Source organism: Meriones unguiculatus, chromosome 3 (assembly GCF_030254825.1).
Source record: "Meriones unguiculatus strain TT.TT164.6M chromosome 3, Bangor_MerUng_6.1, whole genome shotgun sequence".
NCBI classification, from domain to species: Eukaryota; Metazoa; Chordata; class Mammalia; order Rodentia; family Muridae; genus Meriones; species Meriones unguiculatus.
Window position 1 is genome coordinate 74,348,733 of NC_083351.1, and position 23,055 is coordinate 74,371,787.

Genomic DNA, 23,055 nt, shown 5'->3' on the forward strand with positions numbered 1-23,055 from the left:
CCTTGTGAGTGGTCACTTGCTGCTTGCACACTGGGACCTGGGACTATGTCACTGTCTCTCAGAGTTCCAGGAACACATTAGAGAGACCTGCGCTGAAATATCATGTCCTCTGTCTAAATACATGGCCCTCTCTATGGCTGTATCAACTTGAATGAGGCCAAGTCTGTCTAAATACCTGATCCTGGTCCCCAAATTTTATTTATCTAGACAACACTTTCAGAAGAAAAGATCCTTGCTTTTGAGTTCCCTCCTGCCTCAGGTCAGGAGACTGTGGATTCTAGGTAGACTCTGCCCTGGACTGGATGTATGAATTTTAAAGAAGCTCTTTCTGTGCCATAACTCAGTGGGACACATTCCCATAGCCCAAATCAAATCCCATTTCTCATTCATTCTCTGCCAAGAATTTAAAGTACATCTTGTCCTGAATTTAGGAAACAGGAGGGGTGCCTCACTCCCCAAATGCCCTCACAGACTTCATAGTGTACAGTTCTCCAAACATTACATAAACTGAACATACCTGTTCTGACCCAAGAGGACTTCAGCAGTTGAGATAAGTTGAGCTGTGGGTACTGGAAGGCTGTACAAAGGAGAGTCAGAGAGGGAAGAAACATGTTTTCACTGGTCAGAAAGGCAAGTTTCTAGGAGTGCGGGGTAAATTACATAACACATCACCCTCTCTACATTATAGCACTCTAGCACATCTTCACCATGAAGACAGACAGCCACCAGTTTCTGAGCACCTTGTCACTAGAAGGAGAGACAAGAAAGGGGCTTCCCCTGCCTCATCACAGATTGCTGTATCACACATGTTACTGTAATATCTCCTGTATGTGTTATTCTAGAGCAAAGCACTTACAAGCTGTGTTCTTTGGAGCCAAGGACTTTCTCAGCAATGCCTCCAAGTAAAAGGAAGCATGTTCTGGTTTGCTTGGAACTGTCTCTGTGTACTCCTGCTCAGAACACTTATTATTTTAGCTGTATGTACATATATTGTACAAAAATCAAAATTGTTGCATATAAATAACCTAATTCCTGTCTACATACACACATATATATGTATATATAATGGTTTATTTTTAATCATGTGTGCACATGTGGATTTGGTACACGGGTGGGCATAAATGACACCAGAAGGGTGTCAGAGTGCCTGGAGAAGGAGTTAATGTTGCTGCTGGTAACTGAATCCAGGTCCTCTGCAAAAGACTGTGGATGTGCTGTAATCACTAAGCCTTCTCTGTAGCCCACTATCTTTATACTTTAGAGTTTGTTCCTCTTAATTTAATTAATAATATATTGAAACCCATCAAGAATCATGATTTGAGCTGGGCATGGTGGTTTACACCTTTAATCCCAGCACTCAGGAGGCAGAAGCAGGCAGATCTCTGAGTTCTAGGCCAGCCTAGTCTACAAAGTAAGTTCCAGAGAAGCCAGGGATTCACAGAGAAATCCTGACTCAAAAAAAAAAAAAAAAAAAAATCATGATTTGGTTGGTCTATTTTCAAAAAGAATTTTATTTACCTGCTTTCCCTTCATTCTGGAATGTGCTGCTTTCTGATGAAAACATCTCCCCTCTTCTTCCCCAACTGCCTGGAAATTGATTTCTTCAACCAGGAAGTAAGGTTCTGCTTTCATTTATTACTGTTTTATATTTTCTAATTTAATACACAATAAAATTCACTCTTTTTGGCATCCAGTTTCACGGGTTTGGGAAAACGCAATGCTGCATAAGTACTACCAAGTGAGGATCGGGGGAGTTTCACTCTCCAGCGCCCACCCCATCCCCTCCCCCGCTGTCCTTCTATAGTCAAATGTCCACCTCATCCCTGTAGTTTCAAGTTCTCCAGGACCAGCACACCATGTACATATAGCGGCCCTTTATTTCCAAAAGCAAACAGGAAAGGGAGGCACAGGGCAGAGAACGGCTCTGGAGCCCGCCCTGCGAGGCTTGGCAATCAGCCAAGTATGTCCTGTGGAAAGAGAAGTCCCAGGGGACGTACTGTGTGTGACACTGTGAAGGCAGGCACAGCACTGAACTCTCATTCAAACTGCAGAGACTGCGACACTGAGCACAAGCCCTACCATAACATACACACCCCACACACAGACACACACTGACACACACTCACATACACATGTCCTACGCACACACCTTTCTTTTCTTTTTTCTTTCACTCTGAAAACTACAGACTCAGGGCCACTGTGTCAGTGTGTGTGTCCCCTGGCTGTGGTCAACGTGCCACTCTGGTAAGGGCTTCGTACACGAGACCAAGCAGAGCATAGGGAAAATCCTCTCTACATTCAGATCCTGCTTACTGTGAGCCTGAAAGCATTCTAGAACAGTTGGGTCTCTTTTTAAAGTAAATCATTTTAGAGATCTACCAAGAAACATGCTGGCGGCCCCTTCCCCAGAGCTCCCAAGGAGCCAGAAAGTACTCACGCTCCGCGATCTGCAGCACCGGGTACCCCAGGTAGAAGCTGAACTCCACCACTGTCAGGTTCCTGAGCAGATCGCTCACCTCTGACCCATTCAGAAAACCCTGCATGCCTTTAACAGCAAAGATAATATTCACTGGGCCCCTCCGGGAAGTCGCCCTCGAAGCGTCAATGGTGACATTCACAATCTGAAAGAAGGAAGCCAGAAGAAGCGTCTAGAAACACATGGTGCTGAAATTCTGACTATGGTATCTATACGAGTTCCCTGATCAATGTGCTTCAAAGTGGGTAAAAAGAAGGGATTTTTAACAATTTACCTTTATTTTATGTGTATTAGTGTTTTGACTGCATGTATATCTATGTGATCGTGTCAGATCTTAGAGTTATAGACATTGTGAGCTGCTATGTGGGTGCTGGGACTTGAACCTGGGTCTTCTGGAAGAGCAGTCAATGCCCTTAACCACTGAGCCATCTCTCTAGCCCCTTGGTTTAGTTTTAAAAGATAGTGTCTCACTATACTGCCCAGGCCTGGAACTTCTTGCCTCAGAGTGCTGGGCTTACAGGCGTGTGTTTCCAAGCCTGACTTAAAAGGAGGTAAATTTTAAAAGGAAAATGATCTGATTTTCTAACCATGTTCCTTTTCTGTTTATTGGGAATGTTTTTTACATTAAGTGATGAAGTGAACGCAGGCATTTACAGTCCCTCCCTGCTCCACCTCCAGCCCCAAATCCCACTGAAGTAACAGGAAGCCGAACAAAGGGCGGTTAAATCCACTAAGGCACCGAGAATGGAAGAAAAGCAGGGGTTCTGTCAAATTTCTAGAAGATGGAGAAAAGACAGAGTTATGCTGAAGTAAACCAGAACTGAGAGAAACAAGACCCCAAACACACAGGCAGAGGCTAAAACAGCCTCCTTCTCCCACAGAGAGCCTGGAGAGGCCCCTGGAGAGAGGGGAGGACCTGACCAAAGAAGCAGGTTACAGAGCAGGAATCAGTGTAACTAATTACGAGGCTGTACAGCAAGAATGAACTGAAGCCTTCCTCTCTGGCCAGCTCCACACTCAGGCCTACGCAGCCACTAGCAATGCCATCTCCCAGAACAGCCCCCCAAACTGCCCTCTAAGGAAAACAAGCCCATCCCAGAGGAGACCAGAGGCCTCTTGTGGGTTAAGACCCTCTGAGAGGAGGGCAGAAACAGGTAACTCCAGGGTACATCAGAACACTCAAGACACAAAAGAGGAATGAATAATAATGAAAGGAGATGAGTCTGTGCCATGGAAAACACTCAGCAGGGACCCAGCCCCAGAGGAGGGTGTCCACAAAGGGCAGGGCCAGTGCGCCTACGTCTCTCTAACCACAGCTGTGTAGTGCTGTAGACAGAACCCTGAACTCTGGCACATTCTGGTGCATGCTACCCACTCCGGAGCTCAGATGAATTCTCCCATCAGGAGACAAGGCTGACACAGAAGTAGCCTCCATAGCCAAAGGGGAGAGTAAGGCCAACAGCCATAATTAACTCAGTTCTCCATCCCTCACCACCAAGCAACCTCCTACAAACCCAGAAAAATAGCACAAAAGCAAAAAACAAAGACTGGCATGTAGAACAATACTTCAGAGAAAACAGACATATGTGAGAATAACACAGAAGAAAACCTTTTCAAAATCCTACTTAATATCTTCAGAGACCCTGAAGGCCACTCTCTCACATCTCAGCAAAAGGCTGTAATGAAAAAGGAACGAAGAAAAATGGGGAGAAAATGACTACGCAGAAATTTCGGTATGAATGGACACAGCTGAAGGCAAAATTAGTGACTCAGAGGATGAAGTTTCCAAAGTCTCTAACAGAGAACGAAAAGATCCATACCACATGAGGAAAAATTAAGAAGCACAAAAAAAATGAATTCAGAAATGCCAAAATCTAGAATTAACACACATTTCAGAAAGGGAACAAAGGATGGGGAGGGAGTCATAAAACAACAGTTTGAAGACTGCACACGAAGCCAGTCTTTTGATTAAGAGTCCTCTGTCCAGACGGAGACGCTGACGCCCAAAGTCTTAGATTTCCTATTTTCAGGTTAGAGAAACCAGTGAGTAAAGTGTGTGCAAAATATCCCAAAGAAATGCAAAGGCCCTGTCATCAGAAACAATCCCAGCACCAAGCCTTTCAGATCTCAAACCGTGAGAAAAGCAAAGTGTGTTTAGGCATTCATTGACAGCACAGCTAATTTCATTCCTGTATGGAACTGAATTTCCTGTATACAAGCATCCCTCTTCAACTTACCCTACCTGACACCCTGGTTTGCAGTCACTCTGACATCTCCAAGTCACACTGTAGACTCTGTACCTTGCCAAAGGTCAGCTCTGGCCCACACAAGCTAGGTCCCCTCCACTGGAGGACACATCTTTCTCTTGTCTTCTTCCCCGGAGACAGGATCTCACTATGTAGTGTTTACTGTCCTGCAATTCACTCTGTAGAACAGGTTGGCCTTGAACTCACAGAGATCCACCTGCCTCTGCCTCTCAAGTGCTGGGATTAAAGGTGTGCGCCACCACTCCACACCCAGCATGGAGGACACATCTTAAAGGAAAATCTGTGGAGGACAGCTTTCTGCCTTGCAGTCTGTGGCTAGCTCACCTGTACTGTGAGGTTATAAGTCCCCTGCTGCTTCCTCACTTCAAAAAGCGCTGTCATCAGGCCTTTCTCGATGCTCTGGGTGAAGTTACAGAAGCCAGTATCCACACTTGGAGGCACAAACTGCAGTACTGAAAAGAAAGACAGCAATGGAAGTCCCAGGAAGGAGGTGCTGCTTAAAGACCAGGAATGAGGAGGGACAGTACTGAAGCAAACTAGCTCACCCGCTGTCTGAGACTAAACACCACGGGGTATTACTGCTCTTGTTTTTTAATATTTGCTTACTTTTATCTTACGTGTATGGATGGTTTGCCTGCAACTACGTCTGCCCTACATGTGTGTAGAGGCCAGAAGAGGGCATCAGAACCTCTGGAACTGAATTTACAGGTGGTTGTGAGCCACCGGGGGATGCTATGAACTGAATTCCAGTCCTCTGCAGGACTGAATCCCAGTGTTCTTAGCTGCTGAGCATCTGTAGGCCCTCTTTTGTTTTTAAAGATAGCTTTGCAAGACAAACTTTTTGTTTGTAGTTAACACAGTAATTTGGGTGAGTAACAGGAGTCCGTTTTCTTTCTGCTGTATATTTCAACATTTGTACACAGTGATGTATCTGTTTCTCAGAAATTTATTATTTGGGCTGGGAATTGTCAAAATCATCCCTACTGGCTACTTTAGAACACAAAGCTGAGGAGTGGAGAGAGATGGCTCAGTGCTTCAGCACTGACTGCTCTTCCAGAGAACCCAGCTTCAATTCCCAGAATCCACATGGCAGCTCACAGTTGTTTAACTCTAGTCCCAGATGATCCAACATCTTCCTCTGGCCTCTGGGGCACTGCACACACACGGTACACAGACACAAGAGGCAGAATACTTACACTCTTAAAACAACATGAAGTGCTTTTTTTTTTTTTTTTTTTTTTTTTAATATACAGCTGATGGTTGTAGACCAAATGTCTCCTACTAGGTCACAAGACAAAGTCATTCCTCCGATCCAGCTGCCTGCTGGGGAGTTGGCTCCTCCCCAGACTCTGTCCGGAAATCACTCCTCTACACCCTCTTTTCCGATCTGCTTCCACCTAAGTGAGAACATGTGGTATCTGTCTTTTGTTTCTGATAGTTCACTGAGTCTAAAGCCCTTCAGCTCCATGGGTGCAAACTGCAGGGTTTTGTTCTCTGTGGCTGAATGTACGTGCATACACCATAATTCTCCGTCACCTGTTAATGAACACAAAGGGTGACTGCCTATCCTGCTTAGTGTGAATACAGCTGCAAAAACATATTGGTGATATCTCTTCAGCATATAACTTTGTCACAGCAGTGTGACCACTGGACCATACAATAAACTTTCAGCTTTCTATAATGCCTGTATAATCAACATTACATGATCAGGGGGTAAAAGTAAAACAGCCTGAGCTATATTTCGAGACTCTGTCTTTAAAAACAAAGCAGAGGGGCTGGAAAGATGGCTCAGCGGTTAAGAACACTGTCTGCTCTTCCAGAGGTTCTGAGTTCAATTCCCAGCAACCACGTGGTGGCTCACAACCACCTACACCCTCTACTGCCCTCTTAAAGCACTAATATGCATAAAATAAATTTAAAAAAAATCTTAAAAAAAAAACCCAAAACAACAAAACAAAGCAGAGAGCCCAGTAGTTAATACATATAACCTTACTGCTCTTGCAGAGGGCCTGGAAAACTACATGGTGGAAGGAGAGAATGTACAAATTCTCTAATCTTCACGTGTACGCTGCAGCACCCACGTGCTCATGTGTATACACATGCACACATACTAAACAAATAAAATGCACATGCACACACACAAAATCCAGACAGACAAAACACAGCACCTGTGAGACCACCTTTCTCTGCGCCCTCATCAGCAGTGGCTAATACTCTCTTTTCAATAAGCTGTTCTGAGGCAAGAGGATATCGTGTTACAGTTTTGCTGTGCATTCTCTGCCCGGTGGCGCTGGGCCTTTCTTTGCATGTCTTTACTGGCCGTCTGCAAAGCCTGCTTTGACAAATGCTTACTCTGGACACCTGCCCATTGTGTGTGGAGGGTACACAATAGGGGACGCATGTGTGTACACCGGCGTGTGGATGCCAGAAACCACTGTGAGGAGTCTTCTTCAACTGCTCTCCAGCCAAAGCTCGAGACCTGGTCTCTCCATCAATCTGGACCCTGCTGGTTTAGCTAGAATGGCTGGTTAGCAAGCCCCAGGGATCCTCCTGTATCAGTGTCCTCACTGCTGGGTTCCAACAGATTTCCACTCATATTCTACCTCAGTGCTGAGGCCTGAACTCAGGTCTCCATGCTGGCTGTACAAAAAACTTGGTATGAACCCATTAGTCAATTTTTGCTTTGGGTGCCTATAATTTCATGGTCATATAAAAAAAATCTTTGCACAGAGCAATATCCTAAAAGTATTTCTTCGGTGTTTATTACCATTTTTGTAGGTTAAGATCTTACATTGGTATCTATTTGATATGGTGAGAGATTAAGGTCTAGTTCTCTTCTATAAAGACATTCAGTTTTCCCTATATGGTTTACTATATGGTTCCCTATATGGTTTACTGACGAGACCATACATTCTCCAACATATGCTCATGTTGTTTCTGTCAAAAGTCAGTGAGTCTGTTTCTGCACTTTCTGTTCTGCTCGGTTGTCTCCATGTCTGCTCTTCTACAACACCATGCCCGTTTGGTTACTACCACTTTGTAACACATTGTGAGATGGGATATTATAATGTCTCCAGCATGCTTTTCACTCAGCCTAGTGTATTTGTTCGCTTGGGGGATTTTTCCATACAAATTTCAGAAGCCCCCACACACACACCTGTGAAAATGTCGTTAGTATTTTCACAGGAACTGCAAGGAACCTACAGATCACCTAGACCATGGACATTTTTTTTCTTTTAATTTTTTTTCTTCAATTTCTTTCTTTTCCAGGTAAGCCATCAAGTACTTCTCTGGGTTACAGGGTGATACTGCCTGGTTGCTTTCTGGAGCCAAGAATGAGTCATATTATTTCAACGTTTCATCTCATAGAAAATGTAGGAAGCCAACTTTTCACCACATGAACACATGCAATGAAGGTAACTGGCATGCCTGTGGGCTCAGCTACTTAGGAGGCTGGGGCACAAAAATCACTTGGGACCAGTTCAAGTCCAGTTACAAACCTACACATCAGAAGATGAAATTCATAACACTCCAAACATATAAACTATTCATTACAGATGAAGTATTAAGTACATGTAGGCAAAATGACACGACATCTGGCATCACATTAAAACATTCTTGCTTCTTCAAAAAAGTTTTACCAATTTTGCTTTAAAATTGGTAAAAATCTTGATTATGTTTAAGCTTATTAATAAACACATGCAAACTTAATGCCATGTATTCTACTTTTGTCCATGACTGAAAATGTCCACAATAAAAGGCTAAATAAGACTTTAAGCAATTACGGTTAGCTTTAGGGAGTGTGATGAGGTGGACAGATGTGCATCTATGCTTAACAGTCCTTTTCCTGCAGAGGCACAGGCTGAAACACATGTAATTGTACAGTCCTTAAAGGTTACTATAAAATAAGGTAAAGAAAAGTAGCTGGGAGCAAAGGTAAAAAAATCTGACTGAGAATTAAAACTCACTATGATCAGGGAGACAGTTGAAACAGTAAGATGCCATGCCTTACAAGCATAAGGACCATCCCCTGAACCCACATTTGAACAGCCAGGCACAGTGGAGTTTGCTGGCAATCACAGTGCTGGGGTGGCTGAGACAGGCAGGTGTCCCGTGCTCAGACCAGACAGACTAGCTTACTTGGTGGGTTCCAGACCAGTGAAGCCTGTCTCAAGAACCAAGGTGGACAGCACCTGCAGAATGACTCCTAAGGCTGTCCGCTGGCTTCCTCATGTATGTACACATGCACACGTGTCAGCACACACACAAAAGGCTCATTAAACTATTCTGTGTGCCTCTGTAAATGCTTGACATTTTCTTGTAACTGTGAAGCTGCTGTCATTGCTGCTGGTTAAGTAACAGGCCATAGATCAAGTCTGTCTCAATAAATAAATGAATAATTTAAAAACAATACTCACTTTAATTTTTTGAGAGTTTGATTATCTTTATGTGTGTGGTTGTTCTGACTGCTTGACTATGCACTACATGTGTGCATAATCCTCAGTCTTTACACTTATTTTTATATAAGTGCACACAAAAGGACAACCCAAAAGGTTCTTCCTTTCTACCATGTGGGTTCCAGGGGTCAAACCCAGGTCTTAAGTCTGTCGGCAAGGATCATCACCAGCACAGAAGCCAGTGAGATGGCTAAAAATATATATTAAAAAAATAAAATAAAATTCCACATACAAATGCAAACATCTCTACTCAGTTGTCTCACCTGTTTGAACTTGAAACCTGGGATCTGGCACGAGGAAAGATGGTTTCACAGACAAGATTAAAGGAGTCTGGTCACGAACAAGTTTGCTATTGATGAGGACATTAATGACTGATATCGCCGTGTAAACAAAAGGACCAGATGTTACCAGAAAAGTGAAGTCTGTGAACAGTTCATAAACCTAGAGAAAAAAAAAATTTAAAAAGACAATTCAAACTTAAAGAAAACTATGTTGGAAAGAAAAATAATAAGTAAAATAATATAAATATCAGTAGCTTAAATGGAAGGATAGATGCTTCAAAGATAATCAAGATTCTATTTTATGCATTCCTTTTGTTGTCCCAACTTTTACATAAACATCACAAAAGCACAGGAGCAGCAAGATAGCCAGTAATATGGGCTAAAAAGTGAGCTATGGAAAAATCAAGATTTCTGTCATGTTTAAGTCACACATGGGAGCCGTTGTTTCACTGAGCCTCACTGTTTAAAAAAACACAATGACTGCCTTAAACAATTTTAAAGTATATGGCATCCATGTTAAAAGTAGAGGAATGGAGAGAGCTAATTTTAAATACATGCCACTTAATACAGAAAACATCATTCCAATGTGTAGTCAGCACAAAAGATTATTGGTGATATATTCTACATTCCTTTATTTGGTGTAGTTTTGAGATCTGGCATGCAATTACACTCACCATGCATCTCATTAGGTCATGCCAAGCCCATTTAACATGACCCCTGGCCAGTCTGACTTGTGGTCTGGTTAGACAGGGGTCAGGACTAGTTAGAGCACGGCTTGCTGGGTTCATTTGGGAAGGGGATACCATCAGTGGGTGGAACATAAACAGGGTAGAAATCCATCTTGGTAGCACTAAATGTACAGAAAGACATAAATGCCCTCATCCTGAAACTAACACAAGCCCCAGTCATTTATTAAAGTAACTCAAGGATAGCTAAATTGTTAAGGTTGTCCCAAACTATGCTGCCTCTGGTCTACAGACTCTTTATTCCAATTCTACAAATGCATGCCCCACCACAGGGTAAAGTGACATGTGAGCGGAAATGCAGAGGAAAACTAGCATACCAAGAAGAGTGGTGAGAGAGAACATTCAAAGGGCAGAGCCCAAGGCTCTTACCACACCCCATGTGACCCAGAAATTATGCCAGACATTCAGACTCCAGGGTCCGGGTCTCACCTTCAGCTCCACCACGCGATTGAAGTGAATTCGCAACACTTCCTTGATTGATGTAATGATGTACTCCTGCACAGCTCGCCTGGCCAGCACTACAAATGAAAGCCAATCACCAGATGCATTTTAGTGCTAGCATGAAAGCATGAAGGTGTCACTTCAGGAAGCCATGGCTGAGACGAAGCATGCTAGCAGCTTGTTTTGAAAAATAAGGCCCAGACTAAGGACAGAGCATAAAGATCTAAGTGTTGGGAAGTATTACAGGAAACAGAAAAGCTGGGCAGGGACAGGGAGCTTCTAGTTCCCACTTTCTTCTCAACAATTAACAGAATGTCTTCATCCATGCAGTCAATGGCAAAGGATGAGGCTTTAAAAGCTCTCAGAAGTGGTATTTTTCAAAGTCTTTGAAATGCTATTCAGTGAACTGGGAATATCTTCCTCTATAGGAGGACAGCTGCACTGAGTGTTCGAAGAGCTGTTGGGAGTGCTAACTACTACTGCTGAGAGGGAAAACTCTTCGTAATGTCCACGTAGTAACATTTTAAAAAGAAAAAATATTTCTCGTTTCAATTTCTACTTCTTTCTATTCATTTTTCACCTGAAAGTCCAACTTTAAAATCTGTGCTGTGGCTAGAGAGCTGGCTCTGTGGTGAGGACCCAGGCTGAATTCCCATAGCCCACATCAGGCAGCTCACAACCTCCAATTCCAGAGCATCTAAGCACCCTCTCCTGGCCTTTACAGACATCTGCATCCACACAGTTACAGTTACACACACACACACACACACACACAATTTTAAAGATACAAAAATATCTTTAAAAATAAATAAAACAACTATAAATCTGTGCCAGTAAGTATGTGTGCTTCCCAATACTCAGTAAACCTTCCCTCTACCTTCTAGGGTTTTTCCTTCCCCTTCCAGTCCACTTGTAGAATTATAATATAGCTAGTGTTGATATTCTTTTTTATATTTTATTTATGTAAACGTGTGCCTATAGATTACACATATGTGCAGGTGACTGTGGAAAACAAAAGAAGTCAGTCACACTCCTTGGAGCTAGAGTTGCAAGCAGCTGACATGGGTGCTGGGACTTGAACTCTGGTCTTCTGCAAGAGCAGCGTGCTCTTTTAACTACTGAACCATCTCTCTAGCCCCACTATTCAATTTTTCACTATACTGTCTTAATTATTAAGACTCGAGACAGAACTGTTCCTCATTTTTTATTCAATATAAAAACAAATGCTTAAGCTGTTTGATTCTTTCACCAGTAAGTCAGCGACACATGGTAAAAAGGTGGGGAGTGTCGTTTCTTTAATTCATGGAATCACTGCAACAAATCCATGGCCCCTGTCTGACTACCCTAGCTGATCCTCCCTACAGACAAGTTGGGCATGGCCTGCTAGTTTCTGAGTGGACCAGACTATTACTGATAAAGAGAAAAACAAAATGAGTAGAAAGGTAATGAAGGAGGGAGGAGAGAAAGCAGGAGTAGCTAAACTTAAGGAAAGTGGGGTGTAACTGAAGCCCCAAATCAGAAGAACTCAATGGAGGCAGGGGTACAGACTACGTGAAGCTACAGGAAGCACTCAAGATAGCAGAGCGCTGCTCAATGGCCCCCACTGCCTACCACCAGAACTACTAACTTCTCTGATTAATCTGAGGAAGATAAGAAACTGCAGCCCTGTGATACGAGGACATGAGTCTGGAAAGCAGGAACACCAAGAAACATGTACCATACAAATTGATTTCCAGCTATCTAGAGTTTCTCCAAAGCCAAGAGAAGAGAGCTGTGGAGAGCTTCAAAGGCTGTTTGGCTCCCTCAGTGGAGTCCAAGCATCTTCCTACAACCATCACAGATCAATACCCCCTAAGTGGCTCCAATTTATTATTATAGAGCTCCATTAAAAAAAAAAATGCCTCCACCCCTGTCTAGATTCTTTCCCTGGCAAACAGCTGCTAAGAAGAAAGAAGCCGATACCTGTGCGGACGCAGCTGACCTGATGTCTGTCCACAACAATGTGACAACACAGTACTGCTAATTAGCAAAACTGCTGACATACAGGCTCACAACTGCTTCGTGAACAGTTAAACGCACTCAAATAAAGGACACCAAATGCCATTAAACATGTATCACATATGCAACTTAAAATTATACTGATACCTGATAGTCACAGACTCCTGAAATAGCTTCTAATTATTTAGAGAAAAAAATGTAAAATGTGCACTATCATTACCTATCTTAAACACCATGATTTCTAACTTTAAAAGGCTTTCAAAAGTTTTTTTCAAGCTCCTATAGAACCAACCAGTTTGAAGCTGCTTTGTGATTGTTTTGCAAGAAGAAAAAAAGGTATTTAGCTTATAGTAAACAAATAAATAAGTAAATCAAACTTCTACCTAGCCTGCCTAGCCTGCTCTAATCTGCAGATTAAATTTGCTAATTTTGTTTCAACTTTTCTACCCACTCAACATTTCCTAGCCATTCCCCTCCCTATCTGGTCTAACTTCCAGTCTACCGAGTGTCCACTGAAGGACATCTTCCGTCCATTTCCAGTCTACTCTTACTCTGGTACGAGATTTTAATTTTACTTCCTTCTGAACTGAGTTTTCCCCATTCTTATTACAGTTACCAAGAGAACACTGGCTGGAGGGGAGCACATGCTGATAGCTCAAAAGACACCATGTCCACTCCAGTCAAGTGTGGCTAAGAAAAACCACAGTCCCAAGAACTTATCACCCCTGAGAGGAGTCCATCTTCTCAGGCACAGCCTCAGATAAGCTATGGGTTAATGCAGACAACAAGCAACAGATAGAGTCGCTGAAAGAGACACAGCAGTTTGAGTGCTACCCAGCAAGCCTGCAGACCGGACAGGGGACCATAGTGTAGCCAAAATTACAGGACAATTGTCCATTCAATCTTTTCCTCCTCCGGATCCAACTGACACAAGAATACATAAAAGCAAAGGTTAAAAAAACATCACATTAGTAAGAAAGTATGTGTTGTCCTGACACAGTTGCCCAACTCGTGGCTTGAAGTAAACAAGAACATGTTTTGTTTCAACCATGACATCTACGTGCATGCTGGACAATGAGCTCCACATCTCATTCAAATCTTTCATCTGTCTTTCCAGTAATTACTAACCAACACGCAACAGGGTATGGTCACTTCCTTCATGCTATGTATTTCACACATTCAAGTCTTTACAGTAAGCTAATGGAGCTAGTATCACTACGGTCCTTGTTTAACCCTGTGAAAGCAGATTAAGAGGCTGAATAACTGGATAGCTGGCATGAGGCTGGCCGGGGAATAGGGCTGCTACCCACAGGTTATGTGACACCAACACCTACTCTCACAACCACGATGGTACGTCTTTTGAGTGCTGCACACAAATACCTTGGAGAAGTCCCCTACCTCAGAGAGGTGTCTGGAAGCAGGGCCTTACCAGTTGTGATCAAATAGGCATCGGGAACTGTAATATCACACACATATGGCGGCTTGGCTGTGGCCAGTGCTGGTGTACCAACTGTGGCTTCGAGCGTGGAGGTGGTTACAGGACCGAGGGAGGGTTGGGGAGGGGGTACACTGTTCCCCTGAGGGTTCTGACTCATAGGCTCGCTGTTCGGAGCAGAGTCCACAGTATCACCAGGGGCAGTGCTGGTGTTGGACATGCTTGGTTCCGGGGATGTACTTGGTTCTGGGGACGTACTGGGTGGTAAATCTGTGGGTGTCAATGATGAGCCCACGACTGGCTTTGTGGGCAGAGGTGAAGGGCTTACTTCGGAAGCAAGTGATGAGGAGGCTGACAGGTATGGATCAGAGATCGACTCTGTATTGGTCGCTATGACACTGGAGAACGTGGGTAAAACAGGAGTGTGATGATCGGTCGCATGCACGCTGCCATCAGAGGGTGTCAGAGTCAAGAATGGAGATGACTCAGTTAAAATGGGTGTCAAATAGAAAACAGTTGGCAGTGATATGAAGTGAGTCCCAGCTGTGGAGATGCCAAGGGTGGGCTCAGAAATGGAGGGCACCAGTGTGCTGTCTGTGGATTCATGAGGAATGGGTGAAAATTCAAAGGCAGAGGTAGTTTCAGAGAAAGCTGAGGTAAGATGAACATCGGACTCTACCAGTGAAACTCTCGATGCTTTGGCGAACTTGAGAGACTCAGAGAGGGAGCTTGAAAGTGGGGGCATTTCAGAGTGAGTAGGAAGAAAAGTGGCTGTCTTCAAAAGAAGGTCTGAACTTGACCACAGCTGAGACGGCTCTAGACTTGGGGAATTAAGAACAGAAAGCTGAGGTGATTGCAAACTGATAGAGCTGAACAATGACAATGTCTCAGCCATGGTGGGAAGAGTTTGAGAAAAGAAGGTTGATGGATCGCTTGACATCAAAGATGGAAAAGCAAGATCGTCTGACCGTGAAGGGGCCGGAGTGCTGGAGTCCAGGGGTGGAGTTGAGTAAAAGCTGGAAGGGAAATCCAAAAGACTTCTAGATTCGAGTTCCAGAAAGCTGGTAGATTTTTCTTGGTCAGAAAAAACTTTAGACTCTACTGAAGGGACCAGACTGTAAGAGGTGAGAAGGCTTGGGCTTCCAGTTGGAAGGGATGACATATTTTGACTTGTAGTCAAGGAGAAAGATGAGTCAAAATGGGAGCTGGCAATGACCGAGGACAACAGATGGGTTACACTGGATGGCATCACTTGATCACTGGTGGCAGAGAAGCTGAAAGTGGAATCCAGTGAGCTTGGTGTGGAGAGGAGGCCGTATGAAGGGTACACCTGAGTGATAATGCCACTCATACCCGCCTCGGGTGACATATCCATGCTGGCTTGCCACAGCCCCACAGAACTGGAAGAAAGAGAAACCACAGGTCTGGAAGGGAGAAGTGTATTAAATTCTTGAAGATCTTCCAGTTCAGAGAGGGCTGTGCCCATGCTGCTCAGTGGAGAGAGCCGGCTTGCTTCTACTGAGGCCACAGACAAAGTCTCAAGCCTGTCCTCTGTTTCCACAGGCTTCTCCGTGAGGCTACTGGCCACAACTTGCTGAGATGATAAGACTGCACAGGACACACACCATGTGTGTGGTCTCTGGGAAGCCTGGGGGCTCAGGACATGAGGATGCTCAGTGAAACTGGGGACCATGGAGCTGTTCGGTGACTCTAAGGTTTCCCTGGCCTTGTCAGAGAGGAAGGGGTTATCTGAAACTCCAGGTGACTGAGTAGTGAAAGACATGGATGAAAGTGAGGTTGAAAATAAAGAAGGTGGTGGTAGGCTGCTGAAAACAGGGTCTGTAGGCGACGTGCTTGCACTGGGGTGTGTTCTTGGAGAAATGGCTTCTTCTAAAAGTCCACTCCAGGCAGTGGTCTCATTAGGGTATCCGTCTGTGCTGGTGGCCAGGACACCCAGTAGAGGCTGTGAGACCTCCCACAGGGGAACAGATGGCTGTTGAGTCATGCCATTGCCTAGCGGCTGAGACACTGAAATCCAGGAGCTGAAAAGGAGGTTTTCTGCACCCTCTGTTACAGAAGCTACAATCTCTGGCAAAGCCTTGCTTGATAACTGGCTGTGAATTCCTGTAGGATGAAGCACCACATTCCTACTGGGAGTTGGAATGATGCCCTCAGATGTGACAGAAGCTGACCAAGAAGTGCTGAAGTAACTGGAGGACTCCACTCGCAGAGTTGCCTGTTGCGCTGTGCTCTGACATCCGGGCAGCACTTCGTCCTGCAGAGAAACAGTGGGTAGTAAGGGAGTCATCTCCTGGGGTGGCTCTAGAGGGCTCAGTGTGATATACTGCACTGGGGAAACCACTCGTGAAGAGGTCCAGTGGGCATCTGGCAAAAAGTTGTCCATCTCCTCATCCATGGCTATCTCATTACTCGTCACGGATCCGTAATTTGCCTCAAAGATGCTGTGCTCTGCTGTACTTTGAGTCTGTTGTTTGTGGTTTAAAAAGGCTGTATCAAAAGTAGTAGCAGGTGGAGAGGACAGGACAAGGACAGACATGCTTGGCTGGGACCCTGGAACAGTCTCTGTTAAGGCCACAGGTGCAGCACTGTGCATGACGCTGGTCTCCGTCAGGAATTCCACAGGGCGTAAAGAAGGGCTGTGCTGCTCCAGCGGGAGCTCATCTAGTAAGAAAAGCAAAGCTGAGTTAGCTGCCATACAAAGAGTAAAAGTGTCAACACTCACTTCAGATGGAAAAATCCACTCATTCAAAGACTACCCATTCACTAAGACTGGAGAGAGAGCCCTCTGGCTAAATGCACTGGCTGCTCTTGCAGAGGACCCAAATTCAGTTCCCAACACCCACATGGCAACTCGCAACTTCTGTAACGCCAAGCCCAGGGGGTCAAGCACCCTCTTTTGGCCTCTGCATGTACCAAACATGTAAAATAATGCAAAAAAGATTCATACACATAAAATACAAATAAATATCTTTAAAAAAATCCATTCACTATGAACAGACACAGTTTGCAGAAATTCTGGTTGGAAGCTAGACAATGCCAAAAGCAGAATCAGGACAATATACACAAATAGTCACACACTTGAGCGCCATGTTCACTTAAGCCTGTATGTGTACATACACACATACCTTATTTCATACCCGAAGAGCCCTTTGTCCCACATGTGTGTGAAATGGTGCAGATAATCTTTAATTCGATCTATTTTATGAGCAGCATCTTAATAAGAGGGGGAAATATGGATATACACATACAGGGGGAAAACATGAAAAAGAGAGTACATTAAGGTAGTGTAACCACAATCCAAAGAGTGCCTACCAATCACCAGGAGCTAGGAGGGGAGGGCCAGCATGGAGCGGATTGTCCTTCACAGTCCTCAAGAGGCAATCAACAGTGCTGGCATTTGACCTTGGGTTTCTATACTCCAGAAAGGAAACAGCTAATTTCTACAGTTTAAGCACCAAAGGAAAATGTCTGCCTCAACTTGGACTCTTTGTAGTATTTATGTAAAACTTCTCACCAGGGTTAGAACCTGCATCATTTCTATGGTCCTAATAAACTGCCCCAGAGTCCTAACTGAAGACAAGCTGGTCTTCGAACCAATCTGTCCTTAGGCGAGGCTTACTGTCCCGTTCCTATCATCCCAGCTGCTAGTGAGGCTGTGGCAAGAGGATGACTTGAGCTACTCAGCTTGAAAGCGGGTTGGCAATATCGTGTGAGATCATCTCTCTAGGGGAAAACATACAAAAACGTGGCCAGAAAAAGTCATACTAGACATCAAACACTTCCTTTAGCTATCAATCAAATAAATACTGGCACAGAAATGAAAATTCTAAGACACATAAGGAACATACCATTAAAAGGCTGAGAGGAAAGACAAGCTTGCTTTTAATACCAGCACAGAGGCCTGTGGATGGACCTCTGTGTGTTCAAGGCCAGCTTCATCTGCCCACAGCTACATAGTAACACCATGTCTCAAAAAATCAAACAAACAGAACAAAAAAGGCTGAGAGAAATCCTACATTAAGAAGCTAAGCAAGAAGGACCCTGGGTAAGATGCTCAATCCTCACTCACAAAGGTAAACGGGATAGACTCGGAAGAGGGAGCAAACAGGGCACAGGACAGGAACCTACCATAGAGGACCTCTGAAAGACTCTACCCTATAGGGTATCAAAGCAGAGGCTGAGACTCAAAGCCAAACTTTTGGGCAGAGTGCAGGGAATCTTATGAAAGAAGGGGGAGATAGAAAGACCTGGAGGGGACAGGAGCTCCACAAGGAGAACAACAGAACCAAAAAACCTGGGCCCAGGGGTCATTTCTGAGACTGATACTCCAACCAAGGGACCATTCATGGAGACAACCTAGAACCCTGCACAGATGTAGCCCATGGAGCTCAGTGTCCAAGTGGGTTCCCTGGTAATAGGAACAGGGACTGTCTCTGACATGAACTCAGTGGCTGGCTCTTTGATCACCTCCCCCTGAGCGGTAGCAGCCTTATCAGGCCACAGAGGAAGACAATGCAGCTAGTCCTGATGAGACCTGATAGGCTAGGGTCAGATGGAAGGGGAGGAGGACCTCCCTATCAGTGGACTGGGGGAGGGGCTGGGAGGAGATGAGGGAGGGAAGGTGGGATTAGGAGGGAACAAGGGAAGGGGCTACAGCAGGGATGCAAAGTGAATAAACTGTAACTAATAAAAAATAAAATAAAAATTTTAAAAGTCAAAAGAAAACCCCACACACACATCAGATCTGTAGACTTCACTTCAAATACTAGAATTACAGGATATGTGTTGTTGTTTTTTTTTAATCCACAAAAAATAATACAGAAGAGCTGAATATATGAGTGAAGAGAATGAGACTGGCCAGAAATATTTTTAAAAGAGCATTTAGAAATGAAAAGTGTTATAATTTGAGCCGGGTGTGTTGGCCCGCCTTTAAATCTCAGTACTCAGGAGGCAGAGGTAGGCACATCTCAGAAAATGTAAGGATTGCCTGGTCTACATGGATAGCTCCAATACAACCAAGACTATATAGAAACACTGCCTCAAAAACACAAAAGAAAAAGGAAAATATTATAATTAAACATTTAAAAGTCAGTATACATACAAAACCACAGCTTAAACATTACTGAAATGAGATTCAATAAATGGAGGGAGAAATATCTGAAGACTTTACTCAGAACTGGAAACAGAGAAACAAATGCAAAATATACTTTTAAAAAACCAAATTAATATTTTTAAAAAACAAAAACAAATAATGGCGCCTGAAAGATGCAGCAGCTAGCAATGCCTCCCGCTATGCCTGATAACCTGAGTTCACTCCCAGAAGTCCACAGGTGGAAGAGCAGAGCCAACTCCCAAAAGTTGTCGGCTGACCTCCAAGAGCATCCCATGGCATACCCATACCGCATGGTGCATGAAACAAAGTAAAACATAATGAAGTTTCAAAAAACAATTAGAGATAGTAAGTGGCAGGAAGAAAGAATGAGACAGGAACACTCTTATAAAAGTTTAGAAAAAACGCTAATCAAAACAGTAGTAGGGTGCAATATTGATAGTACAGCCTTTTAAACTCATTAAGAGGCTCAAACCCATCAATTCAAAGAGGCCATGTCACAAGCCAGGTAACTTTTTTTAAAGACACGCACGTATACCAGAGTCCATGGAATATGAAAGCCAAGGAAAACCATAAGCAGAGCCAGAGAAAGAAGATGGCAGTTAAATGATCCCACAGCCACCTCACAGAACAGAAGCCACACCACAATGGAACAAAACCTTCAAGCCACGGAGACTTTGGGTTAGAATAAAAATTAAACCTCTAGCAAAAAGATATGTGGAGGGGGCGTGATAGGCCAACACCCATATAAAAGCCAGCTGTGGCGCTCACGTTTGTAATCCCCACTTCAGCACAGTGAGGACCGGAGGATCCCTGGATCTTATGGGCAAACAGACTAGCCTAAAAGCTTCAGGCTGGTGAGAGAGGCTGACTCAAAAAGGAAGGCTGGGGAGCTTGAAGAGATGGCTGAGCAGGTTAAGAACACTGGTCGGGTCAGAGGTCACACACACACACAGTGTGCTGTCCGTCTCTACAGATGTACTGTTGTAGCTGGACAGGAGGTGTGTCTTGTGAAAATGCAGATTATGTGACAGTATTATTCCGAACGTATACCAGCACCCCTTGTTTGTACGTTACCCTATGTTATCACTACTTACGCTCTGTTTGTTTCCTGATCTCCCACCAGGAATAATAACATCCTTCCTGAAGGACATTCTTGTTTAGGGGCTCCTTAACTAGGGTCTTTGATTGGCATAACCACCTTTGTTTACTAATTATGTGTTTTCTTGTGTGCGTGCAGGTGTGTGCATGTGTCTGTGGAGGCCAGAGGACAACCTTGGGAGGTATTTCTCAGAAACCAACTACTTAAAAAAAGAGAGATTTAAAGACAATGTTATTACTGTGTGAGAGAAAGTGAGAGACACGGGCAAGTGTGGATGCCTAGCTCACAGTACATGTGTGGCAGTCAGAGGACACCTTGCGGAGTTGAGTCTCTCCTTACACCTTCATGCGAGTCCTAGGAATAAAATGTGGGGCTCCGGGCTTTCAAGGCAGGTACCTTTATCTGCTGAGCCATCTCTCTGACCCAACCTCAGTTAAAAAAAAAACCAAAGATTTATTATTTTTTTAAATTTTATATGCATTGGTGGTTTACTTGCACATATGTTTGTGAAGGTGCCAGACCTGTGAGAATTGGAGTTACAGAGAGTTGTGAACTGCCATGTGGGTCCTGGGAACTAAACCCAGGTCTGCTGCAAGAGCTGCAAGATCTTAACTGCTGAGCCATGTCTCCAGTTCCTAATTTAAAAAAAAAAAAAAAAAAAAAAACATGACAAACCTGTTTCATGGTGATGGCATTAAGCATTTCCTATCTTCTGTACAATCTAACTTCAGGGTTTCCAGTCTAAACACTTTTTGTCTTAACCTGTTACATGCCAAGCACAAACCAAAGAAAGAGTGGTTATTCTTCTCTGTAGTTTTTTTTTAAAAAAGCAGCATACATTTAAAAGGTTAAAATCTCATAATATTGTTAACTATATTGATACACATTTCAAAGTTTGCCTAAGAGTAAATAATTTTATGTGTCTGTTTTAAAGCTCAGTTATGAGGCTAGAGAGATGGTTCAGAGGGCAAGAGCACCAGCAGCTTCTTCAGAGGACCTGGGATTGGTTCTCAGCACTCATATGGCAGCTCACAACCATCTATAACTCCAGTTCCAGGGGATCTGACTCTTCATTAGACCTCCAAATGTTCCTGCACACACATGGTACAAAGACATACACTCAGACACATACTCATAATAATTTTTTAAATAATAAAAATACTTTGCTATAACTTGTTTTAAAATGTAAGAGCCACACAGGGGACAAGATCCCTTCTTAAAAAATGAGTCAGAAACACATCTTTGTATGAACCAGAAGAAATAAAATGCAAAGAACATTGTTTACTGGCTGATTTAAGAATCCAAAGATATGACACAAATTACAATTAAAGGGCAAGGACAAGGGAAGGCAAAGTGGTCAAAAAGCTTAAAAATAAAAAAGTCCCCAACTGAAAGAGTGCAGTCACAAAACAACAACAACAACAACAAAAACCATACTAAGGACTAGAAGATGCCATCTCAGGAGGTTTATTCTCTCTGCCAAACCCCACCCCACCCCCGAGTGGGGGGACAGTCACCAGCTTGGAAGAGGCAGCAGCTGCAATGCCATTGGGAATTGCCTCTGTAGTTAATTCAGGAAGAGGTTAGAAAGCCCAGGTGAGGCTCTCTCTCCACATAAAAGGCACCAGAAAGTCTCATTTCAAGCCCTGGAGATCAGTTTCCAAGTTATAAAGCTTTAGATCACCCAAGAGTGAAAGGTTTTTGGTTAATTTTTTTTCTTTGATGACAGAGAAGGGAAAAGGGCTCCCGGAGACGTGCTGTTTCTCAGGGAGTGATGTGGGGGTGCAAATGACTGATACTGGGTCCTGTGGAAAAAGCAAACACTGCCCAGCAACTTTGCAGCATCCGATTCTCTCCCAACTGACTGAGGTCTGAGAGCTTGTCCCCATGGGCCTGAATGGAGGCGCTTTCTCCCCACATCACTTTCACTGGGTGCCTACTTGAGACGTGGCCACGCTAGATATTCCAGCCCAGAAACTACCCATATGCCCTCACCACGGCAGGCTTGTCCAGGCACACCCAACTGCCTGTCTGAGACTCGTGCAGGCAAAATAACTATTACATTCTTAAATGTTTTACAGTCATTTTATTCTATCCCAAAGTCTTTTGTAACTGTACCAGAACATTATTGAATCCATGGACTATTCCAGCCAACTGGATCTCTTTAAGACCCCAGCCAATCCCCTCCAGTCACAAGTGAAGCTTACAGGGTTTTATCTGGCTTGCTGAAAATATCCCCACCTCCTGGTGGATGGGGGGTCAGGGCTACAAAGGCAGTTTGTAGGCTCTTCACACCTCACCATGTTTTGCCAAAACCAGTCTATTTTAACCAAAATGCTTGAAAAAGTAAGTTGAAAAGCACGGCAGACCGTGTTGTGTTCTGTTCTGTTAACTGAGCAGAAAATACATGATAAATTTGGCTACTGGAATCTACCTAACCACTGTCTGTTTTAGACAGAGTTCTACTGCCAACCTATGGGTACCACCAGGCCACAGGCCTGAATGCTGGCAAAAAGAAAAAAAAAAAAAAAAAAAAGGACAACCTCTCTCAGAGTTGGTCTAGGGAACACACTGTCACCCATCTCTAAAGAGCTTTACTCCAAATGGAACTACTGTTTTTGTTTCTTTGCTAAATTGTGTAATTTTCAAAACACAATGATTTATCTCAGCTCGCTGTAGATATTGAATCTACAAAACAAAACAAGGCCCCATGGATGCCTC

General features: G+C 43.8%; 1 protein-coding gene across 5 annotated transcripts in view; it reads right to left on the reverse strand.

Annotated features, from left to right (window-relative positions):
- The window catches only part of Kiaa1549 (KIAA1549 ortholog), a 126,054-nt gene that overhangs the window by 53,894 nt on the left and 49,105 nt on the right, over window positions 1-23,055 (reverse strand). For all 5 annotated transcript variants that reach the window (XM_021635125.2, XM_021635124.2, XM_060380202.1 and 2 more), the window contains exons 2-7: window positions 14,096-16,783; window positions 10,657-10,745; window positions 9,464-9,641; window positions 5,068-5,195; window positions 2,438-2,621; window positions 518-577 (exon numbers count right to left, since the gene is read on the reverse strand). In XM_021635125.2, the coding sequence (XP_021490800.1) occupies window positions 518-577; window positions 2,438-2,621; window positions 5,068-5,195; window positions 9,464-9,641; window positions 10,657-10,745; window positions 14,096-16,783 (3,327 nt within the window). The remainder of the gene's footprint in view (window positions 1-517; window positions 578-2,437; window positions 2,622-5,067; window positions 5,196-9,463; window positions 9,642-10,656; window positions 10,746-14,095; window positions 16,784-23,055) is intronic.